The 21194-nt window shown below is 40.7% G+C and overlaps 2 protein-coding genes across 2 annotated transcripts; both read right to left on the reverse strand.

Annotated features, from left to right (window-relative positions):
• Nucleotides 1–249: 249 nt before the first annotated feature.
• Nucleotides 250–3124, reverse strand: LOC147237442 (glutathione-specific gamma-glutamylcyclotransferase 1-like). Its single transcript, XM_086150072.1, has 3 exons — nucleotides 2893–3124; nucleotides 2533–2568; nucleotides 250–1844 (listed from the first exon to the last, which is right to left on the reverse strand). Exons 1-3 carry the CDS (start codon nucleotides 3061–3063, stop codon nucleotides 1398–1400), a joined length of 654 nt encoding a protein of 217 aa, XP_086006198.1. The 5' UTR covers nucleotides 3064–3124; the 3' UTR covers nucleotides 250–1397.
• Nucleotides 3125–3858: 734 nt separating this feature from the next.
• Nucleotides 3859–10440, reverse strand: LOC147237443 (delta-like protein 4). The gene is made up of 11 exons (XM_086149107.1): nucleotides 10010–10440; nucleotides 9664–9918; nucleotides 9231–9288; nucleotides 8457–8720; nucleotides 7666–7726; nucleotides 7196–7326; nucleotides 6939–7108; nucleotides 6450–6669; nucleotides 5613–6354; nucleotides 5392–5500; nucleotides 3859–5307 (listed from the first exon to the last, which is right to left on the reverse strand). The coding sequence occupies exons 1-11, from the start codon at nucleotides 10061–10063 to the stop codon at nucleotides 5302–5304; spliced, it is 2070 nt and encodes a 689-aa protein (XP_086005233.1). The 5' UTR covers nucleotides 10064–10440; the 3' UTR covers nucleotides 3859–5301.
• Nucleotides 10441–21194: the final 10754 nt, after the last annotated feature.

Here is a 21194-nt window from a genome sequence, read left to right on the forward strand (position 1 = left end):
ATTCTGGCAAATCTCAGCGCCTCTTGGATTCCAAGATTTGGAGGTCATCATTTTCCATCTGGATTAGTCTTCTGACAGAATTTAGGAAACATGTGAAAAATGTCTAATTTTGTCAAAGGAAACATGTCAAAAACTAATGATGACACAAGCTAAACATTCACAGTTTGGTCAGTTTCAGTTTTTTTTTAAACAGCAGGTAATGTGAGAAAGAACAATGTGAACTGAGAACTTTTAATGGGAAAAATTTGAGTCATCTGATACTTAAAATATAGCACACGGTCAGACTTGCTATTTAAGCCAACCCCAGACACCCCTTTGTTTATGAACAGGCGCATGTCTGCCTGTCTTTTAAAAATTATGTAGTTTCAATAGTTTGGCTGGGAAACGACACAGTAATGGTTGGAGAAGTGAGACTGTTTTTGTCATCGTTCATTTTATTGAATCCGAGCCAAAGAACAGGTCCCTGGTTATTTCCTTGTAGAGCAGGACTATTATTTTATCAGTATTACGACAGCAAATACTATCATCTGTTCATATCATTACTAAGACACTTATAGTTTTATCACTGCTTACTAAGACACTTTATAGTTTCACTGAAACACTTTATAGTTTATAGTTTATTTTTATTTCTAATTCTGCCTCTCTTTTATTATTTATTACTGTTATATTTTCTGTAACTCTGGCACTGCCATTTCCTTCCGGATTAATAAAGTTGTTCTTATTCTTATTCTTATTCTTATCAAGACAGTTTCTGTCCATTTATGCTGTATGTATAACTTGCATACATTTGTTCATGTGTACACATGTTGCTATGCATGAATTTGTTTCCAACAAATAAGGCAGAGCACACTGACTGAAGATGAATGTTATTTAAGATATGGGCTTATTTAATATTTAGATTTCACACTCTTGCATATTTGCATTTGATTGCATCCTGATTGAAGCCCATAGAGAAAACAAAAAAATCTGCGTCCAGGTCCTGCCCCCATATTTTCTGACTGTGCTGTCAATTCACACATGTCTGCAACTGACTCTACAGGTTTCCCTACCCAGAATGAAGCACAAGTCATTTTTTTACAAATATAGCCACAGGTATAAAGACATGATATTGTGAAATGACTACAAATATGACATGAAAGTCTTGCCAAGACTTGAATTGGTTTCTCAAGTATGCTTGTTTTGATATCACTTTTACAGAATTCTTTCTACCTTGTAAACATTCTCGACGGAGGAAAAAGATTTCCATGATATGAAATGTTGGCAACTGAGTCATCAACAGCTCTCTTAAATGAGTCCATTTCAATTAATGTTTTTATGACTACACAAAGCTTTCATATGTCTTTGACCCAGATATACAAAAATCTATACAACCTTGTCATCCATGGCTCAAGTCTATTTCATTTAATAGGAAAGTTTTGGGAAAATGACGGACAGCACGTTAAGCACTCTTTCACAAAGTTTCCAGAGGGAGTTTTACAGTCTTGTAAAATATTAAAAGCTGCAGCCTCAATGGAGAAGAGGTGATTGTCTTTCGCTTTGGGACAGCAAACCCTCATAAACTCCACCAAACGTAACAGGTATTCAACATTAAGGCCTGCACACCCCCCACATACAGCAATCTGGGCTGCAATCTCCTTTTCCAAGGCTGGGCCAAGATAAGCAGGGTTGTCAGGAGTGGCAATGTAGACAAGAGCAGGGAAAGGCTTCTGACAACAATCATGAGGAACGAATTCCACCATCTCTGCGATGTAGCCACCCGTCTTAATCTCTCTCACGTTCAGGTACTGGAGGGACGCTTCAATCTGAGAGCCTGTCACCTCATAGGCCACTCCCCACGTGCAAGCCTGGGTCAAACAGATAACTGTAGTTAATATATTTAAATCTCATTTCAGTCGCAGTCACTTACACACAAATCCAGATGCAAGGTTAGGAAAAGGCAGGTTACTTGCTGTGCACTGCAGCCCAGGTTGTATTTTTAAAGATGCTTGTTGGGTCATTTTTGCTTCTCATATAAAAGATATTTCTGGACCACCGTGATGTTGCATTTGAGTTACTATGGGTAGAGGGGTTTATTTGAGATCTATAAGTGTTTTTTGTTGAAACGTAATTTGAAATCTGTTGTTTGAGGGACAACAGAACTGCTCTTTTACCTGAAGCACAGGGTTTGGTGTTGTTGGCGCTATCGGCCTCTAACCTGTAGCCTGCCTTTAAAATTACTCTATTGCTACACACATTAAGAAGCTAATAAACTGTATTGCTATAGACGCAAGGATAAAAAACAATGTAATGCACAAAAATTTAATTGCTTACAACCACCTCATAGGTGCTCTCCAGTTGAGGATGGGCGACATAATTTTGAAGAATAAATTGATTTAAAAACATTGCTATGACATCCCAAGTTGACTAACATTACACAAATATAGATGGTTAAGAAGATATGCAGTCTGATTCTACAGGATTCCTTCAATGAGAAATATTTCACACCAAGGGAAGGTCCTGAAACAGTCATAGTCGAAGTCAAATTGAACATACCTTACTGTCTTCGACTAGAGTCACAACTCTTCCCGGCTGAGAAGATTTGGAAAATTCAGTTAGGACAAAAACAAACTAAAAACAAAACAGAAACAAACATGAAACTGAAACAAAAAGGAAAAGAAAACAATGAAAATAGAATTTTACCACTTTCATCACTTTCACCACTTAATTTTGCCCCTCTGATAAAAAATGTAATTATTATAAAATTAAAAAAATATATATTTTGATGTACATTTGGGTGATTTCTAATGAAAACGACATTTAAATTAGCTTTAATTGACGTGACAGTGACATTTGAAATGACAAATTGTTTTAGAATATTACTTTTCCAGTGATAGGGACGAAAGGTAACCTCACCTTATCTTTGTTCCCTCGATAAAAATAATCTCCTTGCCAGAACCGTCTTTTGTAGCCATTAATGCAGCCAACTTTTTTGTTTTTGTACATAAAGTCGGGTCTCCATACTAGGGAGCCGTAGCCAAATATCCACAGGCTGCTCCTTCTCCTCAGAATTGTCAGAAGTTCCATCTTTTAACTTCTTCCCAGAGATCAAGAGCCCCTTCTACTCCAAACACTGCCGGCAACTTTCTCCACATCAGCTGAGAAAATAAAGCTCGTTACGCGCACGGACACTGAAGTGGATATGCTAATAACGTTCATTTGTGGGCGTGGTAGGGCTGAGATCAGCTGAGCTCCTCTCACAGCCCCCAGTGATGGGAAATGTAGCCATTTCCAGAGAGCCAGTCATCAAAATCATCATCATCGCCCTCCTTATTATTATATCCATTCATTATCTATACGGCTTATTCTTATCCTTATAGCATTCGTTAGTTAATGAATTAATGAATTCATTAATTCATCAATTAACAATTATGATAATATTATTTTTGTTTTTGCTGTTGTTGTTGTAGTATTGGATTTTTCAGTAAATGTCAGTACTTTTGTGTTGTCAAGAAAATTATGAATTTCCATTTTATGAAGGAGAGAAGATTTGTCAAAATTTGTTTGTGCTGGGTTAAAGGCAGAGCGACAGAGATTTGAAAAACGGGTTCGTCGAGCCGTCTCATCTGCTGGTGACGTTCAACAGCAATTCAAAGCAAGTAAACAAAAAATACAGTTCCTTCATTGAAACTCCACATAAATTCTACTGCCCTCAAGTGGGAGTTAAGTGTTACGACTCAGAGCAAAAACACCAGTGAGAGGGTTCTTAAATCATGTAAAAAGGTCAGCTGGTTGCAGTCCTCTGCGTGCTGGTTTGTTTGTCATAACTTGTGGGAAAAATGAAAGGAAGCAAAGAACAACAACAACATTCAGATTTGTTTATACGACACATATAATGTCTTTAACATTTCAACCAGAGCAGTAACAGATCCGGCTGACGAACCTAGAGGGAATACTACATAAAATCCAAGCAATTTAAAGACAAGGATTATTTTTATTTCCACATACAGATGTTGTTTTTTAAAGTGATGTCTTTTCGCTAAAGTAATCCCTTACATTGCTGCGAGTTACAGTTCTTCCCACTTACCGATGATAACACACTTATGTCAAGTCATACCGGCACACATCATGTACACAGACATGGAATCATTAGAAATGCTACTTGGCCAAATATTACTGTAACTACAGACAACGAAGCAGCTTCCCCATCTGCTGAAACAAATAAAGACTGTATATAATTTCAACACTCAAAATAGGATTTCTGTTTCATCACATGTACACTCAACCACTGAAGACTGACAAATATATAGTGTACCAGATATGTATCCATTGTTTCTTTTTATGGCAACATCAAAATAATATTAATAATAACAATAATAAAATAAAACATGGACAACACTTTAAAAATAAAATTGCCATTTGGGGCATCACCTTAAAAACAGATGTACAATTCTAATCTCAACATATAAATATACAGTATATACAAAATAATCTTATAAAACATAGAACAAGAAAGATCAGTGCGACATATTCTTAAATTACTAATGAAATACTTATCTTACAAAATAACATTATTGGTTCAGTAATTTCCATTGAAGGCGCCCTTGGTACGATAGTCATTTATATCTTTGTTTTTACTTAAGTATGATCTTGCATAACATAAAAGAAGGCCTTATCATGAGTTTCCCAGCATGTCCTCGTAGTGTATTGCATCTCTGGATCCTTTTCTTACCTCCGTTTTGCTGTGCAAAGGAATCAAGATAAGGCGGGGCACAATGTCTTTTTTTTTTCTCTAAAAACGCATATATAAGGCTCTGTGATCCATTCTGCATACATTCTCACGAAAAAAATGAGAAGCCAAAGTATTCTTTGAAAATGAACCGTCTGCAGTAGTTTTTCCTTCCTTTCCTGATTTCTTTTTTTCTCTTTTCTTTTTGTTGCATAACGCATTCCAAGCCACCAAAAAAAGGCAACAACTGTCTTCTTCCTCTTCATTTGTTGACCATCGCAATATAAGGTGGAGTTCATCAAGGGAATCCTCCTCTTCCAATCAACATGCGAGCGGAGGAACATGGACGGAGCAGATAAGGTTGTGAAAGGGAAAGGTCAGGGGTATGTCTGTGAGTCACATTTGCCCTTTATACCTGGCAGTCTTTACATTCTAACAAAGATTAGTAGCTTTAACTTCTATTGCATTCAAAGAGCACAACAGCTCCATCCAGTTATCAAGTTTTCAAGAGCAGCAAGTTGCATTCGAATTAAAACACACTTGTAAACAGTCCATCAGAAACGTCTTGCAATGCTAACGAGGATGTTTTCCATTTCTTATACCTGCGAAAAAGAAGGAAAGAGACAGTCAGAGATCTTATTAACATTTAAAATTGCAGTAAAATACCTAAATTCTTTTCAGCCTACCTCAGTAGCAATAATGCACTCGTTTTTCTCTTCTGCCAGTACAAAGACAGACTGGTACATTGAATCTCTGGAAGAACATATTGTTGATATTCTGCAATCTGGCTGTTCACTGTTCAGAATAGAAACATTTTGTCAGCTTTTACTGTCAGATAGTAAATTCTTTACACAGACCCCTTCCAATGCAAATGTTACTTTGCATGTCACAGGCTATTAGAACTTACCGGTGCATTCTACTCAAATCCTTTTTGTTTTCTATCATTGTTTCACAGTTTTCATCTTTGTCCAAAAGGAACAGTTCATCTTTGTACCCAGTGGAGGTTTTATAGTCCAGGCAGTAGTGGTTGATTTGTTTGTGATTAGATTTTTCTCGGAGACAGTCCACCTCCAGAGCCATCTTCTTATTGGTGTTCTTGAGCTCTAGAGATGATATAAGGTTCTCTTTTTGAAAGTCAACCTTAGAGATGTTATTCATGGTCTCCGAGTCCTGCTCTTTATCTCTCTGCTTCTTGATATGACATATCACCATGACTAGCATGCAGAGAAGCACCAGAAGTGCCACTAAGCCAACTCCCAAAAAAATGGCTGCTAGGCTCAGCTTCTCACCGGACCTCTTGTTTGTGTTCGGGGTGAAGGTACTGGTTAAAGGCACATTGACAGACTGGCACTTGGAGCCACTGAAATGAAGGGGGCAGGCACACGAAGCATGACCGTTGGCTTCTCTGATGCAGGTCCCTCCATTCAGGCAAGTCCAAGACACACAGTGATCCGTAAGCTGATCACAATGGCGGCCCATAAACCCAGGGGTGCAGACGCAGGTATAATCATTGATCCCATCAATGCAGGTGGAGCCATTTGAGCAGGGGTTGCTGTCACACTCATTGATGTTGATCTCACAGCGCAAGCCTGTGAAGCCAGAGCGACAGCTGCACAGGTGGAGGTTACCTCTGACCACACAATGTCCACCTATATAAGACAAAACAACCATGACAGTAGCCTCCATGAGTATTAAAATATGGTTAATAGACAGAACGCTTAGACATAGAAAGAGGATGCATTACCATTGGTACATTGCAGTGAGGTACATTTATCCACTTTCTTCTCACAGTTGAGTCCAGTGTAACCTGCCGGACACTGACATATATAACTTTTCCCACTCTCTCTCTCTTTGCACGTGCCACCATGGAAGCAGGGCGTATCAGAGCATGTGAGTATTCGGTGTTCACAGTGTGTCCCCTCAAATCCTGGTGGGCACTTACACCTGTAGCCATCTTCGGTATCCTGCAGGCAAAAATATACAGAAGTAAGCATATTGGACGGATTTAAACAAAAAAAAAAACAAAAAAAAACACATCCTACTGATGAGCGTCTCAACTAACCCTAATGTCCTCAGTTTGAATTCTATTTACAGTGCCCAGTCTGTGAACTGGGTCATGTACTGACTGACAATCAATAGCATCCTCCTGGACGAACAGATAGGCCAAGGCAAAAACAAAAACAGGAAAGCCTGTGTTGTGGGAAACGAGAGAGAGAGAGACTTCCGGACTCACCAGGCAGTAGCCTCTGTTGTGACAGGGCTGGCTGTCACACTCCCTGACCTCCAAGTCACAGTTTACCCCAGTGAAACCAGGCAGACAGGTGCAGGTGTAGCTCCCCTGGCCTGTGTTCAGACATGTTGCTCCATTGGCACAGGGTTTGTGATGGGTGCAATAGTTCAGATCTGTTCACAAAGCAACACTCTTTTATTTAGTGAATAAACACAGACTACTGTTTCAGTATGTCTTTTTTCCAAGTAGGTTAAACATACCCTGATTACAAAATATACCTCCCCAGCCTTCTTTGCAAGTGCACTGCCACGGCTCTTTACAGGTACCATATTTACAAGACGGATGTAGTTTGCACACGTCACAAAAGATGCCCTGCCAGCCCTCTCTGCATCTGTTCAAGTGAAAGACACAATAAATTACAAAGGTTAGGAAAACAAAAATATGTGTGTGTTTGTGTGCCTTTGTCTATTGGCCACTGTGGGCCATTTTCAGAAGGTATAGTTAACGTATTTGCCATTGTAAGCAGTAACTCATCATCAGTATATGAGTATATGCAACTATCTATCTATCTATCTATCTATCTATCTATCTATCTATCTATCTATCTATCTATCTATCTATCTATCTATCTATCTATCTATCCATCTATCGATCGATCGATCGATCTATCTACATTAGTGTATGTGTGCCTGAACATATAATGAAAAAAAATCTTTGAAAAAATACTAACTTGCATTCTCCAGGGGATGTGCAGTTTCCATTATTTTCATTGCAACCTTCAAGACAAATTGCTGCAAAAACAACAATAAAATATATTAAAGGTTGGGCATTATAATTGTCATTATTAGTATACGTCGTAGTGGTGTCTATTTTAAGGCATTAAATTTCATGATTTGTGCCACGTTTCAATGTTTTTTGACATTACAAAACCTAGTCAATGGAAAAAGAATTCTCCACGCCTGCTCTTAGTTGTATGTGACATTGATTTTGCATGGTTTATAGTGTTAAAACGGCTGGTTTGTGCTGAGCAGATGCTTGTTCCTAAAAAAAAAAAGGGGGGGGACAGCTGCCCTATTGTTATTGTTGGGCATTTCGAGCCCATTTTGCAGCTGCTGCCCTACACCACTCCAACAATGGGGTCCGCAATTTAGTGGCGTGTGGCGGGCGATAATGCCGCGATTAACCCCGGCGCGTGCTACAGAGCAACCACCGCCCTGGATTAAACCGCACGCGCCCAAAAAGAGAGAGAGAGAGGGAGGGAGAGAGAGAAAGAGAGAGAGAGCGAGAGAGAGCGAGAGAAGTGCAGGGGTGGCGTCAAATTTCCCTACTCCGATCGTGTAACAGGTGAACTAAGCTCCAAACCAGATGGGATACAAATTTGGGACACTCTTAGATGTCAGTTCACTGAGCAGGCCTCTCCACTTCCCTCCAAAAAATGTCCGATCATAATCTACATAATGTGACTTGTGACCCTTTTTTCAGAAGCAAATGTGTCCATATAGTGTCTTTACTCTTGCTTACGTTCTTGGCAGTACTCTCCCTTCCATCCTGGTAGGCAGGCTATCTGCCCGTCAGACTTGCAGGTGTAGTGGCCAAAACGGTCGTCTCTGGGAGCGCATAATTTGGAACAATTGTCCCCGTAGTAATTGTCATCGCAGATGAACCGGTATGAGTACCTTAGCTCCGTCTGCGTCCCACTCTGTACTTCCTGGGACCATTCACTCCCTATTCCCAACTGTTTTTGGATGGCAAAAGAGCTAATCAAGAATTGGGGGTTGGTGGTCTCTGGGGAAGAGGAGGGAGAAAGAGTTTGAAGAGGTGATGCAGATTTAAAATCAACTGACAGTTAAGTCTAAGAAAGTATCTAATTGTTTACCATTATCTCAAAACAAACAAAACAAGGTGTAAAATCCGGAGAAAGGCTGCCATGGGATTATAGGCAAGGCTTGATATCTGCTGTTGCACTTTCCCACGGATTCCCAAAATAAAACAAGGGAAGTTGCAATTGTGTTGGACTGTAAAGGGTCATCGTGTGATTCATAAGGAATCCTAAAGGACGCAGATCCTCACTGCTGGAAAGTGCCAAAAGCATTTGTCGGCACGTATCATGGCAAGCAATGCCCCCTCCCGCCTTTCTCTCTCTCTCTCTCTCTCTCTCTCTCTCTCTCTCTCACACACACACACACACATACACACACAAACACACACGCACACACCTTCCCACCCCCTCGTCCCATAATAGGCCCTAGGTGTAGTGTCTCCCTCTAGTGGGCCGAAAACCGTACACCTTCTCACCTCCAGGTGGGTCCGCTTCAGGAGAATGCCTGGCTTCAATAACCAGAGAGAAAGCACCCTGCGGGTTGGAAAGTTGGAAACGAACGTTAAGACAACCTGGGATTTTACGCTTAGCACTGTCTCCTATCAACACCACAGTTTCATTTTTTTTTCTATTGTGAGTGTGTGTGTGTGTGTGTGTGTGTGTGTGTGAGTGAAGCCGTCATAATTCCAAGCATGGCAACTGGGACCGTCAGGGGTTTTACGCACAGGGATGCAGTGCGTTTGTGGTACAAATGGCAGAATTATGATCATTTGAAAACGGAACTAAATATATTTAGACAATTGAAAACATTTGATTCATATTAAGTCCCCCACAACCACCATCATCCCCACGCAACATTATGGAAACGCGCGCCTCTTCTTCCGCGTAAAGGAGGAATGGTGTTCTTACCGGCCAGGTGAAGTTGGTGAGAGGGAGACGCAACCTGGCGTCCGGCCGGACGCTGAAAGAGTCTGTGCCAAAAACAGGTGTGGTGACTTTCCCAAAAATGCACTTTCCGGGAGAACGCACGATTTGGAAGTTCTTCAAGCAGACCATGAAATACGTCCTGCAGCCGCTTACGCTACAGCTAAGTCCATTTGCCAGCAAACCTTTAGAATTCTGAAAGTGATGGAGCTCTATCTCGAACACACCTAATCCCAGAACCTAAAAGGAACCAGAGAGTGAACTCTTGCAAATACAACATTTATTTAAGAGAGAATAAGAGAATAATGACGGCACCGCTTGGGAAGCTTACCTGAGTAAATAATGTTATAACTATTGCGAGAAAAGACGTGAGCCAAACGGCCATCCTTTAGAGTTTGACGTGCGTATCCGTACAAATGCAATTGACCTCCACCTAACGCTCCCAATCCCAGCTATAGGTGACGGCGAAATCGGGAGTGAGGACGACAAGCAGATCAAAATAAATATAATCCTTCCTCCAAAGCCCCCGGATGACAAGATCCGGCTCCAAAGACCCGTATCCAGACGAAGAAGTTGGGAAAGAGCGAGTTATCCAGTGCTTGGTATTAGACAAATATCAGTAACGTCAATATCCACAAGTGAGTCATTCTGCGGTCTTTATGTTGCCCATCCATCGTGCCGGTCAGATGTTTGAGTTTGCTGTGCTGATGCAACAACCGAGCTGCCGACAGTGATGCGAGGATGAGCCTGAACATCAGCGCATAGCGACTCCAGTAGAGGGATGACGGACGGCCCCCTCCCTTATATACCGCAGCCTGTGTTTTTACTGACAATGTCAGTCGAGAGACCCCGCCCACTCTCTTCCTCGTCGAAAATGATTGTGATCCTGAGGGGGATTTATATATATATATTTATAATCTGATCCGCAACTTTGATCCGCGCCAAATGCAAGTCGCAGGTCCCAGGCTTTAAGTATCGTGATGTTTGACCTTCGAATTCTTCTCCTTTTTTTTCCACGCAGATAAAAAAAATGCTCCCTTTGCACCCTTTCACTCTAAACACACACACGTCATGTTATTTAGTGTTTTATGTTGTTAAAGACAATTGATCTGGAGCGTGGTTGTGGATAGATACCAACACGCCGCCTGATCCATTAATCAGCGGAAGAGCAACAAATTTGGCGCGCAACTGTGCCAATACTGTTCGCATCAGACACTAAGCAAGGTTTAGAATGGTTGCTCATTTGGGGGCCTTCGGAAATACCCACATGGTTGTTTTATATAAGAGCAACAATATGTATTTATCACATGAGATGTTCAGGCTATTTCAAGATGCACATGCAGAAACATAGGTTGTGCAGACCATGTGCTGCGGGGCATAAGACCGAGAACAGGTCATATGGGATATTGATTGTTATGCTTCGGAAAACAGTACACTGAAAAAAACAAGCACCCAACTTCAGCCAAGACAGTTTATTTTTGCATTATCACTCCATGATCCCAATCGAAAGCCGATTTGTCATAACTCAGATTGGCATAAACCATAACAACGTTTGTTGTACTAACCACTTTCATCTCCTTTCTATTGTGTCCAATTGTTTCAAGGGAGGGAAGAAAAATAAAGTCAAAGCAGTATATAAAGCTCACAAAGAAAATAAATCCAACCACCATATACATCTTTATCACATGTAAACTCATGCTGGGTATGGGCATTGTTGCCTTTATCACCTCTGGAGCAGGCCATCTTGTCTGGGAGGATTTACAGTGAAGGAAAAGGATTTAGCTACTGTTCCCTGTACGGGCATGAAGGTGTCTGGCTGAGGAGCTCTCCTGCTGAGATGACTTAATCACTAACCCCCACATTTGACTTATTGGTTTGAGGTTTCACTTTAAGGCATAGACAATAGACTATTGAGTCTGGAACAGTGTGAGTAAGAGGCCCGGACATATCATACCTCTGCTGCATTGAAGTGTTTGGCGTTCCCACCATTGACTGAATAATGCAGATCCTGTGAAGGATCATAGGGGTTTAATACCATATTCCTGTTCTGCTTATTGTGTGATAGTGACTTTGTCACTTGATTACTTTAGAGGCATGTCCCTGGTTTATAAGGCTACAGAAAACTTCTAAAACATCTATCATAAAGAGGTGCTCATGGATTAATGCAGTCTCCCTCTCCCCTTCATATTCTTTAATACATCCATACACCTTAATATTTAAAAAAACGGTTAAGGTTTCCCTGCTGAGATTTCAATTCCCCGTGGAGCCTTGAACAACGCTAAACAAACACTCAGGGTTAGCTGAGAACCTCCGCACACAAGTGTGTGTGTGTGTGTGTGTGTGTGTGTGTGTGTGTGTGTCACTTATAATGTATCCTCTACTGTACATATACAGATAGCCAAAGACAGCTCACAAGACATATTCTAGTTAGGCTATTTGGATAATTAATACTTTGCCCACAAAGGCAACTGTGCTTTTTAACTTGTGAGAAAAGTTTAGGATCCAGAAAAAAACCCAAAGTTCCGTCTACAGCCTTCTAAACAACATTTGTCCTCGAGACAGTGGTTTGTAGTCTGACTTCTCTTTGTTTCAGGCTCTTCAGCTGACAACCCAACCCTTGAAAATATTGTTGTGAATCGTGCAATTAAGAATTTAAGGTTTGAAAGCCTCTGGTCATCATGATGTCCTCCTGGTTTCTCTAGTATTTCCTTGGGCTCATGCCTGTTCCCAGGAAGGGGCTTGATACAGATTTTAACAGTGAGATTATTTAGTGATTTATTCATAGTTTAGGAGATATAATGTTGATGATGCGTCTGGGCCATGAGTTTCTGACCTTTGTTATTAACAGTCTGGAAGATTAATTACTGAGACTGTGCCTACAGTCACACCGCTATTTATTCCAAACTTATTTACAAAACGTGAGGATCCTGATGACAATATATCAGAGAACAGACCAAATAAAATTTGCCTTCCCCAAACTGAATGCTAGAATGTATTTGCCATTCATCATTCCATTCCGGAAAGTTACCAAAGCAGTTATCCAAGTGAGTGAAAAGTCAAAAGATGATCAATCAACTGTTGGAGGTCAGAGAAAAAAAACATCTGTGTCCCTTTCTCAAAGACAGAATCATATAGTGTCCCTCGTCTTACTCTTATACTTAGCTTATCTTGCATTTAGACGTCTTCTCTCCTCCATCTCTCCTCCAGTGTCACCAGAACTGTATTTCCTGATATGGCTCTTATTGGCCTCTGTTCTGGTGGTTTCAACAGTCTGTGCAAGTGCTATTGGAAATTAGCTACATTGCTAACAGATGGCCAGTTTTAGTCCAGAAATTCACCCTGTTTAATGCACAGCAGGTTAACACTTCTTTACACCACATTTGATCTCTATGCCCCAATCTGTCCAGCCAATCAATGGGGCTTTTGTGTGTTGCCAATTGATCTGAGGGACCTAAGCATGTGAACCTCAGAGGAGAATTCACCTGCTGCCGCAGTTGAAAGGATATGGGTGTTTTTCTTCCCTAACAACACCACGTGTTAGTTTTGCGGTGCCTTCTGACATGCATTGTAATGTTTAAATTATATATCTTTTATCGTAATTCTTGGGAATACGAGCCGTTGAGAAATTCCTCAAGGATTTCTTCAATGATTTGCATCTTAAAAAACAAAGCTTTGGGACAGAACTATAACCTACTTGCAATTAGGATGGCATGTCAGATTAAATAAAATGATTAGACATCTCTCAATTAAAAAAACTCAATTGAGTTAATGCTTTGAAGATTGTAGCATGTGTCAGGATTCAACAAACAACCATGAACAACCATGTTTGCTATCACTTTTACATTTTAGCTGACATTTGGTTGGTTTGGGAAGCAGACATTCTGGTTGCCCATCTCTTAAGAGCCTTGGGCTGTTGTGGAACTTTCCAGACACCCTCTTGGAATGGTGTTGACAAAACACTTCCATGTCAACACACCTATACCCTTACAATGCAACCAAAAACACACTCAAGTCACTGATACTATGGACTGATGGTTGTTGGGCTCATGGTGGAGGACAGCATCATGACATCAGTTTAGACTTAAGTGTAATTTATACCTCAACAAAACACAGGTTTCAGGCTTCTGCTGAGTTGGAAGTGTGGAAATCTGGTCTTTCTGATGAGAGACAATGTGTGCGTGTGTGTTTGTGCCAAGAGGCGGCAGCAATCTTCACTCCTGCTAGATGGACTGGCATTATTCCGGCCGATAAGAAGAGTCAGTACTTCAGAACTTACAGTTGATTCAAAAAGACCAACTCCACCTTTGACGCATGGAGTGTCAGCAGGGACCAGAAACCGGCTAACATCTGTCATACCAGCAGAACAATGGTGTCACATCCTGTTGTAATTCAGCAGTTTCTTTTTGACTAATCTGTCACTGTCACTCAAAGACTGCTGTTTGCACTGAGGTGTGCTTTTACAGAAAATGAAAAACTTAAATATATTTAATATGCAAATGCAAGTCCCATTTTAAGAGTGACACAATTGTGAGTTTTGAAAAAGTAACTCCAGCCCAGAGGAAATCCTCACTTGCCAGAAACAAAGCATCATTTCTTCGCCTAAAGACAAAACCTCACAGCAGGAAATGAATGAGATAAACGGAGGAGAGGGAAAAGCATGCTGTTCTAAGAAGGGGTGGATTAAAGAAGTTTATCTATCAGAATTTTTTGTAGGATGTGCTTTACTGATGATGATTTAAAATTTTATACTTTTTAATTTGGCCAGCTTCCAGGAAATGTTCTGATGGCCAAGTGTGTGGAAGTGTTATGTGTTTTGTTAAAGCACAATGCTCAGCAGGTATGAAACTGATTTATGGTTTTTGCACTACAGCTAGTTGTTTTAGACAATTTGCTTATTCTGCCAGGAGTCAAATCTTACCCTTTGGTCTAACTTTGGTGAGCTGAACTCATCTCAACCTCTTCAATGCTCCCTGTGTACTTACACACCAACTCATTTTTCATCTGCAGGACAAATAGCTGGTAAAAATAACTCTGCAGATATTCATTTTCACAGATATTCATTCATTTTCCCAAGTCAACTTAAGACCCGGTCATGATAATAACAGCAGTGTTCTTAACAGATGGAAGATGTGTACATTTGAATCAACCAGTTTGTGTCCCTGTGGCCAAAGAGTTTGTGGAATTTGTGCTATGTTTGTTCATTTACGCCTCTGTTCCTGCTTACTCAGCCTTGCACTGGGACAACAGGGGGCTGACCGCGTGCCGTTTGATTAATCCTTTCTTTGGGAACCCAATGATGAGGACTCTGGGTGCAGTCTGTTTGCCTAGTAATGGCTCATTGAGGTTGGATGTTCGCTGATGACAGCAAGTGGAAGGGTTTCATCTTTGAGATGTTGAATATTTTCTAAAAAACAGACTCTGATGTGATATGATTGGCTTGATTCTGATGTTTGTTTACTGTATTATAACCCAAGTGAATCCCCACTGCCAGTATTGATAGCAGTAAAGTATTGTTCCAGCTCGACCCCATGAATCCCAAGCTGCCACAGCTTTTCTTCTCTATATTAGCTCTTAAATACTATTTCTTTTCTCTGTTCAAAGTTTGACATCTCTCAAGAGCTTTCCAGCCTGTACTCATGGGAAAGATATTTTTTTCTCAATTAACCATCCTTTTACAATTATAACTAGATTCCAAAGAAAATTAATTTGTGAGGATGGTGACTCATCGCCAGCCTCGGCATGCAGATTCAAATGTTTTTATTTGAAGCTAGTACATTTCCAATGGATCTAGACGAATTGCTGGCTGAATCATGCAGATTAATCTCTGTGTTCCAAATTTTTGTTCTCATGCTCTCTATGACGATTAATTAGTCTGGGTAACAAATGGCATTGATAGGAGTTGTAGATGTAGAACACAGAGGCGGTAATATGTTTATCTTGTTCATGCAGCCTTATGGCAAAATACAGTAGCAAGATGAGGAAAAATTGCAGTGTAGAGTTATAAAGCAAGCTATTTTACATAAAAGTCCGGGTCTCCACACAAAGGTTCCAAACACTAGCGAATAAAAGTAATGTTTTACCCCAATTAAAACTTTTGTTTTCTTTCATTTGTCCTTATCTGCTGAAAATAAGCAAATAATGGGCGGAAGGAGCTGATTAAAATGTCAAATTCATATTTGGCTCATTTTTAAAAAAAAGGTGGAGAAAATGAAATGGAAAGTTCAGAGAAAAGGTTTCACAATTAAATGTATCAGAATGACTAATCAGTGTAATTTTATGTCATTAGCACAAACTTTGTACATGTGGATGCTGAGAGAGCAGCCTTGTACCATTTGCAGTAAACATAAACATGATACTCTTTGAAATTTGGAAAACCGCTTTGGAGCATTTAAGTAAACTCTAAAAAATACTAATCTAAAACTTATCTGTGGAGCGACAGGTCTGCAAGGGTAATAGGTGCTATTTAGAGAGAAATAAATATTTGTCCTCATATTTTTAGAACTTGATGCTGCAGCCTTACATTAATTCAGTATTTTATGAGAGGAACCTTTCAGTTATGACTGGTGTGCCTTGCGTTATTGAAACATCTGCAAATGTTGCATGTGCGTTTTGTGTTAAATGCCGTGGTTTTTATGCAGGTGGTGCTTCTCTTTCTTTCAATGCTCACCTTGTGTCACCCGTTTGGCTCACGGCCATTACAATCCACCGTCCACCTCTCACCCTCTCACCCTCATCCCATCCTCGGCCTTACCCAAGCCTGGGAGCGGAATTCTGTGAACATTTTTCCATGTGAAATGCCGAGGTCCAGTCGAGGGGTGTGACGCCAGTGCATTGTTCCAGCTGCAAAAAAGGGAACCGCTTGTGATGAAGCCAATTCCTGTTGGTCCCAAAAAAACAGGCACTTTCTCACACCAATTTCCTTCCTCACTGGACAGTACAAAACAATCACACTGCAGTCGCAAAGTGTAAAAAGAAAGAGGGACGAGGAAAAAGTGACTCAGAGACATCAAGAAATAGGGAGAAATTGTGCAGAGAAAAATTGGAGCTTATGACTTTGTCGTTAGTAACAAGTAGGTTGCCTTTGCGATCTTCACCTGGCTCTAGCTTTTTGTAAGCAGACACGGACCATAGCAAAACATACAAACAATTATACATTATATACCATCGGAGTGACAAGAAGCAAACTCTTATCTTTACTGCCTGCATGCTTGTTATCACTTGAATGACTTTCAATCCTCTCTCCTTTATTACGGTCCCATTGCATTTGCGCTTTGTATGGCAAATCGCAGGCAAATATTGCGGGCTGTGCTGAAATGTTACCATCATCCCGAGAACCATAGTGAGAAAAGCGATGCAGGATGAGAACCCTGAATGAGAATGAAGAGGTGTGAAGGGCAGGCAAGCTCAGGCTGCTGGAGAGAGCCTAACTCAGGAAGCACCTGCCTGTGCAGAGGGCTAAGCATTTATCTGACCCCGCTCAAATCAGGTGGTTTCCTTGTTTACATGATCTCCTTGCAGCTCCCTGTGGCCCAGCTACTATTGGCTGGTCCAGACCACTCCTTTTTTTCGCCACATTTATTGATCTGAAGAGGGCTTGCCACTTCCCAGTTTCTCCTGTTCCCACAAGAATCACTGTACTGAGTATCCAACTCCCCCTTAACCACCCTGCACCTCACTGGCAAGTGGAAGGATCGCTTCAACAAGCCAAAAGCACTGCATAACCTCTAACCTCTTTCCTCACAACATAAACATGGCAACCTTGAAGACTGCTTTCCTTTTCCTGGCCTTGTCTGTATTCCGTTGCAGGGAAAATGTCAGCTCATCCATTAGCCTATGTCAAAGCTCTAATCCTGCTGTCCTCCATGTCACCTGTATTACTCAACCCTAACCCAGCTGGCAAGATTTAAACCCTGATTGGCCCAGGAGGTCAGGATTCTTAACTGTTTTCACGCATGGGTTTCTAGCAGTTCATTATCCCAGGAATCCTAGTGAGACAGTGCTTTTCCTGTTGCAGTGAAAACCAAGCAGTATTTGAATAGTGAGGTTCTTGAGTGGTGTTGCTGCTGAATGTTTCCTTTTCCCCTGTTGATATAATTATCAGTAAATTGCTGCTTGACATTCATGGGTAATGAGTGCAGGTGGGCCAGGCACAGGTCCTGTCTAAAACTGTAAAGCGCATGAGATCCAAAAATGATTGTCTGGGCTAAAGACATATAATCAACCTCTACAGACGGAAATAAAGATTTATCAAATGTTTATTCTCACCAGGAGGCTCTGTATGTGTGTGTGTGTGTGTGTGTGTGTGTGTGTGTGTGTGTGTGTGTGTGTGCATGTGTGTGTGCGTGTGTGTGTGTGCGCGTGCGTCTGTGTGTGTGTGAACACAAGTGAGAGAGAAGGGGGTGTGGGACAGTCTAGTGTTATGTTGGTGGAGGTATAGGAGTTGTGACAGCAAACAATTTCAGTCTAAAAAATGAGTTATAGCACTAATGATTATAAAAATTACATAGATTACATGTTCAGTTATGAAGACAATATGAGCATCAAACCCATAACCGTGGATATTTTTCTCCCCTACTTTAACAGTCCTCTGCATGGCCTTTCAGTGGCCCTGCTTTCCTTACTATCTTGTTATCTCAGCAAGTGTTTCCTGAGAGCACCTCACTTTTCTTTGGGACATGTGGTAGAGCTTGCGTTGCGTTCCGTCCACAGGGTATTGTTCTCCCACAGTTTGACCATCATAAATTAGCTGGGAAGGATTTGTCAGACGGGAGGGGTGGGGGAGGCAGGAAGGGGGAAATACAACAACAAAATTAGGGGCCTGATGTGGCCCCTGCACTGAACCATACATTGGACAGATATGTTAATGGTAATTCTAATTGCGGCAATTTAGGCTTTTGAAAAATAGCATTATCAAAACCACTTATCACTGAAGAAATAGAGACTTTTTCCAAGCTCTTTCAATTCCATGTTATTTCCAACTGTCTTCTATCGGGCATATAATGTGAATACTGATATCTGATTATTTGCTCAGTAATAGACACACTTGGCTGGATAACTGATGAAGTAAATATAAGAAATATTTGAAGTTTGAAAGATGGTTTCAACCTTGAGTAAAATAAAGTGTTTATTTGGGATTGGAGGAGATCAGGAGGCTTTGTTTATTTCAAAATAACCAGGAATTCCCTCTTTAATGAGGGAATTCCTGAACATCACAGGATGTCTCACGCACATCCTGGCTCTTAATCAACTCTCATGCTCTTCCCTACAGCAGGGCCTGCATCATCAAGGTCCAACTGTGGTGACCTCTCTGGGGGTGAGGTGACGTATCCTTCTACTCCCTCGGTTGTCCAAAAGGAACACATGGCCTTACGTGGGAGCAGCAGCTCCTCATGTTATGCCTTGTCAAATCCCCCGTAACCCCGACCTGCATTGGCTGGATTGCAGCAGATATATTCTGAAATGTATATTTTCAATTTTCTGGCCTCTGCTTTATTTTCTGTCTAGGTCTTCACTGTTCTATCCTCACAAGGAATCCTTTCGTCTCAACCGATGTTCCCATGGATGGAGATGACCCCCGGGGATGCAGAGATTGACAGTGAGCAGAGAGGGACCAGGAATCAAGGGTCTCTGAAGAGTCAAGACGCTTGTCAGAGGAGCATGAATAAAAACATGTTGCAAAGTATGCCAACAACATCAGTATGCCCTTTGCTGTGACACTGGAGCCCCCATCCCAAACTGTGCCTCTACTCATCCCCCCCTGGACTGCAGGGGCAGAGGCCTTCTTTGCAGCTGGGTTCCACCCTGCTACCTAATGCCAGGCTGAATTATGCTGGGAACCGGCCTTTAAAAACACAACCTCGAGAGAGATTGCCTCTTGATACACACAGAATTTTACATGGCTTTGATTCAAATCCAAAAAAGTAACTGTTTTACCAAATTGCTTTGATAAGGAAATGTTGCAAGGCAAGGGAAAAGCAACCCTGGCAGTCATCACAAGCATGAAAAATGAGTGTGATTCAGTATGAAAACAACTTCTCCCACAGTGAAATAACAGTATTCCTGCAAGTGTAGGGGAAATCAAAAGGAAGTTCCTCCCTTATAGAAGAGAGGATTGTTCTACAGCTTCGATTGTTTATGCAAAGCTAAGCATGTTTGCTTTAAATTAGACAGTGTATCACAGGAGCGCGTCTAGATTTGCACAGGAACAAATACTGAATGCTTCATTTGGAGTGAGTGTGCATTTGTTTGGCTCTGCATCTCTTGGATTCCTTATCAGAGGCAATCAAGTCCTTGGGTCTTGAAAAATATTTAAAACAGAAGCCAATCAACACAACAAATGACCCGGAGAGTTCTGGATATATTATTTTTGGTGCCTCACTTTGGGATTTTACAACCTTTTATTTTTGCTTATCGGTTTTCGTCATTCTACAGCTGTACACTCAGAGCTGGCCTTCAGGACACAATAAATGATAACAAATTTATAGACCCTCGTAAATATTGTCTTAGAGATGCATATTTAAAAGGAACAAGTATTTCCTTTTCATACTTTCTCCACTCTCAAGACTTACCCTCAGTGTAACATTAAAATGTATGTAACATTGGATTGACAGTCAGATTTTTGTAAACATGTGTTTCATATAACCTGTACCAAGATCTCTGTGTTGATTCAGGTGCAAATGGAAGGTTGCCTCTTCTTGCATTCCTACAGCCCATGCCTATTTTGTATTATTATCATATTGCTGTTGCCATGGAACAATTGTTTTTATTTTTTTTTTTGCATGGGAAGATTGCAGTTTGACTACATTAAAGCAGGAAAATCTTGTTTGCAATTCTGGCGTCAGGGCAGTTTTCCAGACAGCTGGTTAACACAGGGACCTGACATCACCTCTTGACTGATATCTTCCATTCCCTGCAAGTGTGTCTTTTAAAAAACAGATTTAACAAATGGGACACATTTCAATTGTTACTTTTTAGGTATCTCATGTGTCTAAACACATTAATAGTTTGTCAATGACATAGAATGACTTAATAGGATTAAAGAAAATATTCAGAATGTTTGATATGTTAGGATTATTGCATCATAAAATTACATTATTCTCCAGAACCGTTACGTTTGCCTCCTGAGTGTGAGTTCAGCCCTTCAAATCAATAAAAAAAAACTATTTAAAGAGCTTCACGTGGAGGTCCAGACACAGAAAACAGAATTAATTTGTCGATCTGTGTGTATCCATCAAAGAGGACCAAAGCATTTAATTTTCCAATGGCTTACCTGCATTTAAAAAGAAACTCATGCTGCCTTTTTTTTCTCTTGAACAGACTGGATTTAGATTCATATAAGGTTTGCATGATGATGAGACTTAACTTTCTCAATTTAAACACAGCATGAAAGAGATGAACTGCATTGGTGGTTCGTCAAATTGAAACTTTATTTTATTTTGCTCCTCATCTACTGTATTCCACTTTGTTGCCAAAATTCCATTAGTGGCATATAATGTCCAAGGCTGACAGAAGTCGTG

Source organism: Fistularia commersonii, chromosome 1 (assembly GCF_037954325.1).
Source record: "Fistularia commersonii isolate RoL2024-O1a breed Wild chromosome 1, RoL_Fcom_v1.0, whole genome shotgun sequence".
NCBI lineage: Eukaryota > Metazoa > Chordata > Actinopteri > Syngnathiformes > Fistulariidae > Fistularia > Fistularia commersonii.